Genomic DNA, 8,333 nt, shown 5'->3' on the forward strand with positions numbered 1-8,333 from the left:
GCCAGCCTCTGCCTCAGCTTTCCTCAGGAAACCTCAGGAACTGTCACCAGACACCTCTATCTCTCCTTGACTTGATTTCCCCTCCAAGATCTTCATATTTGGTTTGCAGTGCATCAGAAACCCAGTTTCCAAAGTTTCCAAAGTGCTTCCAATCTACTATCTCCTTTGACTTTCAGAGGATAGATACCCTGACATCCGCAGAAACTATTATCCCCATTTTGCAGATGAGAAAACTGATGCTCAGAAAGGTTAAGTATTTGTCCAGAGGCAAACAAGTGAGCAGATGACTCGACTTGGGGCATCCAATGCCAAGGAAAAGGTACTTTCTACCGTTGCCCTGGCCTTGGGTTCCTATTTTGCCTTCCTCTTCCAGCTTTCTCCCATTCCCTCCCTCTTCTGGGATGGACTTTTTATTTCCCTGACACCCTGCTGCTTATATTTAAGAAGGGTTCTCTGAGAAATACAAGTAAGTTCCAATAAATGCTTGACTGTGATTACCACCCACACCCCTGTCCTGGTTCCACAAAAACTTCCTCTCTCCCCTCCCTATACTCTCCCTGCTACCTCCACTACCCCCCCCCAACCCCCCACCCAGTGAAGGAGAAGGCACATCTTACAACTACATCCTTCATTCAACACTCCTTTATCCAGCTCTTGCCTCCAGGGCAATTCTGCTCCTCTTGCACCTTTAAAAGAGTCCTAGGAGGGGTGCCTGGTTGCCTCATTCCCTCATTTCTAGGAGCTTTTGGTCTTCCTTTCTCGAACAAAGGACTCTTGACTCAGTCTACCTCCATCCTTTTGCTTGATCTGTTTAGAATGCCACTTCACCCATCTCCCTTCTGTTGGGGACAAACACACCCCACCCCTTGCTTTGTAGCGTGCTAAAGGAATCTGACAGGCCTGATTTGAAAGAGGGGGTGGGGGAAATTGAAGAGCAGAAATGTTACCGATTAGCTCAGGGTCACACGGTGAGTCAGTGACCAGGCCAGGAAAAAACCCAGAGGTTCTGTGGCTGGAAAGAGAAGGCAGACACTACTTTCCTGCAGATGACCCCGTGTACACACCCACCTGGAGCTGTGTGGCATAGTGCCCCAGCTTGATCTTCAGTAAGAACCCATCTTCCCCGACTTGGTGCTCTGCCTTCTTCTGCAGCTCCTGCACCAGGCCCTCCAGGAGCTGGGTGGCCTGGGCTCGGTCCTGGGGATTGTCCAGATCGATGGCATCCCTTGGGGCAGGGCAGGGGAGAGAAGACTACTGTGGCCTCTCCTTGGGCAAGGAGGTCAGGCACCAAGAAGGAGTGGGAAATCCCAGGCTCCAGACTAAGGGCACTCCAGAGCCCACAAGACTTGTTCTGGGCAACTCCACAGGCATCACAGTCTAGAAACACCCCCTCTCCCCTCCCAAGGTCCCCTTTCCCTGTTCCCCTTTCCCAGAGACACCATCCCTTCTGCAGAGAGGGACAGAAAGGACTAGAATCACACCAAAACACAAAGAGAAGAGCTAAAGGTCAAAGGGCCTGTGTAGGCCCCGCAGAGGGCGGCTCAGGGCAGGGGGACTTACCATGGCTGGCTCTCGATCCACTGCGCCAAGTAGTGCCGAACCTCGATGGGGAAGTGCTGCCCATACAGCACCTGCATCTGGCGCAGCGCATCTCCCTGCAGCTGCTGGGCTTGGATCCAGCCCGCCATGTCCGCTCACCTAGGGCGAGCGGAGGGCTGCAGAGGCGGCTCCTCGACAGGAGAGAGGGCCGGGCCTGCCTCTGACCCTGCCATGCCCACCCATCCCTGGACCGCGGTCAGGCCAGGCCCCTCCCCTCCCACAGACACGCTTTCCTGTGCGGGAAGAAAGATGGTGAGGAGGGGACGGCCGCCCTGCCCTCCAACAAGGAACCCGCTGAGGCTTGGGGAGGGGCTCCTGAAAGTCAGGTGCCCTCCCCCTCTTCCTCTCCCCTCGCCCCACCGGGGCTTCCCCAGAGGGGGGACAGCTAGAAAACTGAAAGAGAAACTTGACGCGGAGGCCCACGGGCCCTCTGGGGAAGGCTGCAAGAACCACCCCCACACACCCCCCACCCCGCCTCGAGCCCCGAGTCCCAATTTCTGGGCTGGGGGGTCGGGTGTTATTCCAGCCCAAACTTAGGGCACCGACGGCTCCCACCGAAAGGCTCGGTCCCCGCCGGCACGTGGCTGGGGTGGTTGAGGAGGGAGGGCTGGGGTGACAGACGCTGTCTCTACGGAGGCGCCCCCCAGCCGTGCCCCCACGGTCTCCCACTGTCCGGCCCGACAGCGCCCCCTGCTCCCCGCGGCCCCCTCCTTCCTTCCGCGTCCAGCGTCCCGCGCCCCGCGTCCGCGCCAAAGCTCCCTCTCGGTCCGGGACACCCGTCCCCGCGCCCCGGCCAGCCGGCGGGCTCCGGGGCCCGGGGCGCGGGGGCCCGGGACGGGAGTCGAGGGCCCCATGTCCGCGCTCGCCGCTCGGGACGCGCTGCCGGGCCACCCACCTGGTGGCGCCGAGCCGTCTGGCGGCGGGGCCGGCTGTCCGCCCCGCGGCTCTCGCTCCCGGGCCGCGCTCCCGGCGGCGGCGGCGGCGGCTGTACCACAGGAAGGAGCAGAGAGCAGCGATTTCCTCCTCGAAGGTCAGCTGCCTCCGATAGACCATACACAGCGCGCGAGCTCTCGCCAACACCCCTCCCAGCCTCTGTCGCTCCCTCCCTGCCTCCGCCCTCGGTCGCTGGCTCCCGCGCGAGTGCGCAGCGGCGGCCGCGGCCGGGCCCCTGCGGCGAGGCTGGGCGACGCCGCGCCTGGGGGCTGCCCCGACGGCGGGGTCCCCCGGGAGTCCCAGGCAGCCCTCGCCCGCGGGCCCCCGACCGCGGGCAGCAGGCGCTGGAGTGGCGGGGGATGGGGGTGGGAGAGCCCGGAAACCCCGGGCTCTGGAAATCCCAAACCAGGGCCTCAGTTTTCTCACCTGTAAAAAGGGAGGAGGGTAGGGTTGGACTAGCTGGAGATGGCTTCCAGCTCTGCGTTTGTCATCTTTTGAGTCTCTAGATGAAAAAAGTAAATGTAAATGTGTGTGTGTGTTGGGGACACAGCTTTTGTGACCTCTGCGGCAAAGCCCTAGGGAGGGGAAAGACTGGGGATTCCAGAGAAGGCAGCTCACCACCAGGGCCCCACCTCCCCTCCTTCCATTACTCCCACCACCCTGGGCTCGCCCCTGCAGTGGAAACAGGAAAGAACCTTGGCAGTCTTAAGTTTCAAATCCCTCCCCCAAATTTTGCAGATAAGAAATGCAAGTCCAGAGAGGGGAAGGAGTTGCCCAGGGTCACACAGCAGGCATATGGTCTGGTCTGCAGACTATGATCCATAAATGATCCTGCCCCTCTGCTCACCCAGTCCAGTCACATCTGAGGCTGGTCCTACCTTCAGAAAGGTCCGGAGGGGCTGTCTTGAATCCTCACAAATTCACAATTGCCGGTGGGCCTTTGCAGGCCCTGTAGGGGGCTCTCAAGGAAGGGGTTGTGACCCAGGCAAGGCTCAAGGAGGGTGGGCCTGCAGAATTGAGCAAGGCTGGGCTGGAAGCCTTCCATCCCCTTTGCCCAGCTTCCCTCTCCTCTGGGCCTCCCCTCTGCCTGGCAGCTGGGATTGGCAGCACCAGGGGAGGGCCTCGCCAGGCCAGGACCACGTGTCCTGGAGGGAATCATTCTCATCTACCTCCCTCCCTCCCTATGCCTTCTCGGGTCTGCCCTTTTCTCTCCATTCCCTCCCCACCTCACACTACTCCCCCACCTTCTTGCCCCTCAGGACCTCCCCCACTTTCATTCTTTTTCCTTCAGAGAACAAGCCAAGTTTCCAGTTCCAGAAGCTGGGATGTCTGCGTCTCACACACATGGCTGCAGTCTGTTAGTCTCCTGGAGGAAGAAGCACACAGCCTCTCCCTCGATTCTTCCCTCACTCTGGGCAATTCATTTGGTGGAGGAGGGCCAGACACACAGAGCTAGGAGGTCACCTGGAATGAGGGTCAAGTGTCAGAGCTGGAAAGACCTGTAGAGATGATTTTACAAATGGGGCAACAGAGACTGGAGAGAGGAAGTGACTTGGCCAGGGTCACACCATCTGTCGGGGACAGATGCAAACCCATTGCTACACGGAGGGTTTGTGCCCTCCAGCCTCTCACTTCCGGCAGATGGGTAAGCCAGTGATTGGGAGGAGAGTCCTTGGATCCCAAGTCCTCTGAGCCACATCTGGAAGGCAGGGGACCACCCTTGCCATGTACCCACTTCTGGGCATCTGGAGAAGGTGATATGGGGGTGCCAAGTCCAGAGTGGGAGCCCTGCCTGCCCACTGCCAGGCAGCCGCCTCTCCAGCCTGCTCCTCAGGGCCTGCAAGGGACCTGCTGCTCCAGCAGGCAGCTGCACCCACCAAACGCCTGGCTAGATTGGGCTGGGCTGGGCTCGAAGGTGGATAGTCCTGGGTCCTAAAAAACTAGGACTAAGGTGCCAGTGAGCCAAACTGGAGGGGTTGGCCTAAATGGATGTGCCCCCATAGCTTCAGAGAGTCGCCTGCTGTGCCCCCACCTTGCGTTCAGTGGCTACAGCCACCCCCCTGGCTAACTCTGGCTCTCTCCCCATCTGGTCTCTGTCTGTGAGGCCCTGAATCCCAGTGTTCTTCACTGCCTGTTGCCTCTTCTTGCTTTTTGATTTCCCTCCTCCTTTTGATTCTTTCTCTCTAGGTCTCTGGTCTCTGGTTCTCTGCTTCTGTCTGGGTTTCTCTCCATTTCCTTGTGCCTCTCTCCTCCCTTTGCGATGCAATGGGGAGAAGGAGGAGCTTTGGAGCTTTCCCAGGATGGGCAAAGGCCACCCAAGGGAGTGGAGGAGGGAAGGGTGTCAAAGTTGGGTTGGGGGCAGAGGTGACTGTGGTCGTGGCTCCGGATAACACAACTACCCGGAAATGTCAAATTTGGGGTTTCTTTTTGCTTTCAGTCCCCTGCTTTGGTCTCTGCTATTTCCCACCACAAAGCACTCTGGTGGTTTCAGGGGCCCAGACTATAGAGGAGAAAACTGAGGCCTATGGGATGGGGTTCAGGAAGATCAGAAACTGCCTCGGGTCTGGACTGAGCTGGAGTCCCAGGCTGGCCTCTGCTAATTGCCCCTCATTCCCAATTCCAAGATACAACATTACATGGGGAGTGAGGAAGGATTATAAAAATCATATGGGAATGCATTCCCCCAAAGAAGACTGACCATAAAATATTATTAGGAATAGTAATAATCCCTAGCCTAGTTTGTGGTTAGCATACTAAAGACACAGCCCGAACTGAATCGTGGCACATTAGTATACAAACATCGTTGTACCCTTTAACTCAACTGATCCTTGCAACAACCTTGAAGGTGGGCAGAGCTACATTTGATGAGCCCAGAAAGGAGAGCTGTCCACAACCATCCGGCCAGTAAGTGTACAGCTGGCTCCACGATCCAAGGGGCCCAGCCCCATGCGAAGGTCTCAGTATAGCCTTCCCGACATCCCCCGACCCCAGCACGCACCCACAAAGGGAAGGTGTCTCCTCTGGCTGGGCTAGCCCATAACGGTTCTGTGGCACAGAGTGTGGCCCCTCCATCTCCACGCCAGTCCGCGCCCCTGCTCCTTTGACCCGTGCATTATATGAAGGTGGGTTTGAATTTATGGAGGAAGGGAAGAATCATCTCGAGTCCCATTTCTGGCCTGCCCTTGGAAACCAGGTTAGCCCAGAAGGCTGCGCTCATGCCCCTTCCCTGGGGAGAACAGATTGAGGTCACCTTGACCTAACCGTCCCTGGGTGGGGGGTGGGTGGAGAGAGGTGGTACAGAGCTGTCTTTGTTTCCTCTGCTCCAAGTACCTTCTTCAAGGAGAGTTCCCGTGGTGTGGGAGCCAGAGGGCAGAGGGGAGGCAGGGTGGGGTGGGGAGCCTTCCCAAGAAAGCTGGAGGCATTCCAGGAAGTATCTCTGTGCGGCGCACAGAGGGAGACCTGAAGCCCTTGGGCTTAACCGCCCTGCTCTCCCTCACCTTGCCTCTGCTGGGATTATCTACCTCCTCTCTAGCCCCAGCCCCAAAGCTCTTGGAAGGGGAGCCGTAGGCCCATGCTCAGCATATACTGCACTCCCAAGACCACTGTCCCTGCCTCTCCCCAGTCTCCCTATCCTGGTACCTCCCTGTGGATAGATAGGCTGCCTCCATTCTTGTCCCTGAAGACAGAGCAGGACCTAGGGAAGGGGTGTGTGTGCCGTGAGTAATTCTATGTGAATTGAGGGGAGGGGAAGAAGCTTCTGGATCCTCGGTGAAGCCTGTGTGCCCTTCCTGCCTCTGTCCCTTGTCCTCTACCACTCTTCAGGGAAGTCAGTTTACAGTGAAGTTACCAAGAGAACACACTGCCATCCTGCCTGAGGCACAGTAACTCTCCTCTGTTTCTGGGAATCGGGGTGGGAAGGGCTCAGGACTGACTGGGTGGGTGGGAGGGAAAGCCTGCCTTCCTTTGTCTGGCTGCCCTAGCCACCTGCCTTGGGAGAGCCACCTATGGGACAAGGACAGGAGGGGGTGCAACATCAGAGAACGGGGAAGGAGCCCATCCTTTGCTCTTCCTTCTCACGGCAGGGGGAGGCCCTGGAGCCTAGGGGGTGGGGAGGGGAGAGGTGGTACAGAGCTGGGCCTCCCAGGGGGACTGCCAGCTGTCCTGAGCAGCCCTGGGTCACGTCTGGCTCTCATCCTCTTCCATGAGGACTACCAGGCCCCTCTACTCACTCATTTCTCTTCCTTCCAGACCAACAAGAAATCTTTCGTGCCTGAGCCAGCCCAGTACCCAACCTCAGGCCCTCAGAGGGGTGCGTGGGAGAGGACTGTGCATCTCCTGGCCTGCTACCCCCACCACTCTGCCACTTTCCTTTGTTATGACCAGAGGAAGTTCCTTTCTCCCTGTCCCTGTTTCTCATTGTTCCTCGGTTCATCATGTCACTAACCCACCCACACCTTCACTGCCGGCTCCCCGGCTCCCAGCCTCCGACATTGGCTCCCCAGTGCCCAGAGCAAGTGGGGGCTATAAAGCCAAAATGAAGACTCGGCCAATGCTCCGTCCCCTCCCCACTGGCTACTGGCCTGCTCTTCATTGGCTGCTGGGCTCCGGCCTACCTATGGCCTTCTCTTTACTCATTCTTCAGCCATGCAGTCCCCCCAGTGCCCTGGCCTCTCTCACTCCAAGCTTTTTTTGCCCCTTTCATTCCACCTCCCTGGAACGCCAGTCCTCCCTTGGCCACCTGGTAACATCCTGCTCATCTTTCATGGGGTCAGGGTAGTGTAGAGAAAAATGCAAAGGCTTTGTAGTCCTCAGGACCTGGTGCAAAGCCTGGCTCGGCTGTGTGACTTTGGGCAGGTGAGTCTGCCTCTCTGGACTGAGCCACCCCCTGTGTAAAAAGGGGAACAGCAAGACCTGTCTCCTAGGAATGCTATGAAGATTCAGTCCCAGTGACTCGCACGTAATAAGGCGTTCAGGGACCCTGGCCAGTAGAGCTAGGCATTTTCTCCCATGCTGTCCTGTAGCCCTCAATCCTATACTGCAGGCCACTTCTTGTGGCTCTTTACTAGTTGCTGAAAGGCTGTATTCCACTGCCTGGTTCATAATTGAGGCTTCATAGATATTTATTGGCCTAATGAAGGTCCCTCAAACAGGACAGGGCTTCCCCATGCTCCAACACTTCAGGGGTTCCCTCACACTAGTACAGACCCGTTTCCCTTTCACACATCCTGACCCATAGCACCCAGAGGGCTCTCTCCTCTGCCACCCTGGCCTCTGCCTGCTCTCGTCCTACTGACCTGATTTCCTGCCCATGGCCCCAGCAGCCTCGTCTTTGCCTGCTGCTGGGTTGACTTGTGAATTCTTAATCCCACTCACCAAGTCAGGAAGATACTGCCTGGGGTGACCCTCTGCTCCCTCCTCTGTGTCAGCCCTGTCCTCTCCGGATAATGCAGCACCCGATAATGCAGAGCGCCCCAGGGCTCTGAGTGGAGAGGGCACTGTGACACTGTCCCAGGAGGCAGGGGCGGGGAACCTTTGGCTTTCCAAAGAGCCGTCCCTTTAGTTCTGGCTGGAAGGGAGCCCAAGTAAGTAAGGTGCACAAGAACAAGACAGAAAGTGTCTGAGAATTCCCAGGTGAGTCCTGTAAGGACCTGCACATCCATCACTCAATCCGGTCTCCCCGCCCTCACCTCGCCCCCATGCCACCCACTCCTGGCCCCAGCAAGCTGGCTGGGGTTGGGCTGAGGGAAAGAAAGAGTAAATGCACATTTATCAAGTGCCTTCTGCAAGCCAGGCATGATGCT

The 8,333-nt window shown here is 57.8% G+C and overlaps 1 protein-coding gene across 2 annotated transcripts; it reads right to left on the bottom strand.

The window, feature by feature from the left end:
• Window positions 1–6: 6 nt before the first annotated feature.
• Window positions 7–3,040, bottom strand: STAT5B (signal transducer and activator of transcription 5B). Of its 2 annotated transcripts, none has more exons than XM_081804976.1 (3): window positions 2,959–3,040; window positions 1,561–1,698; window positions 7–1,225 (listed from the first exon to the last, which is right to left on the bottom strand). In XM_081804976.1, exons 2-3 carry the CDS (start codon window positions 1,686–1,688, stop codon window positions 1,033–1,035), a joined length of 321 nt encoding a protein of 106 aa, XP_081661102.1. In that variant the 5' UTR covers window positions 1,689–1,698; window positions 2,959–3,040; the 3' UTR covers window positions 7–1,032. The 2 variants fall into 2 exon arrangements, with proteins under 2 accessions (XP_081661102.1, XP_030889659.1); XM_031033799.2 differs by lacking the exon at window positions 2,959–3,040 and adding an exon at window positions 2,495–2,646.
• Between the last annotated feature and the right edge of the window lie 5,293 nt (window positions 3,041–8,333).

The sequence above is a fragment of the Leptonychotes weddellii genome, chromosome 15, assembly GCF_054177405.1.
Source record: "Leptonychotes weddellii isolate Sample4059 chromosome 15, ASM5417740v2, whole genome shotgun sequence".
In the NCBI taxonomy this organism is placed as follows: Eukaryota; Metazoa; Chordata; class Mammalia; order Carnivora; family Phocidae; genus Leptonychotes; species Leptonychotes weddellii.

Coding starts and splice junctions, on each gene's coding strand:
- STAT5B (XM_081804976.1), bottom strand. CDS start 1,688: ATGGCGGGCTGGATCCAAGCCCAGCAGCTGCAGGGAGATGCGCTGCGC. Junction 1,226..1,560: donor TGGATCGAGAGCCAGCCATG/GTAAGTCCCCCT, acceptor CCCTGCCCCAAG/GGATGCCATCGATCTGGACA.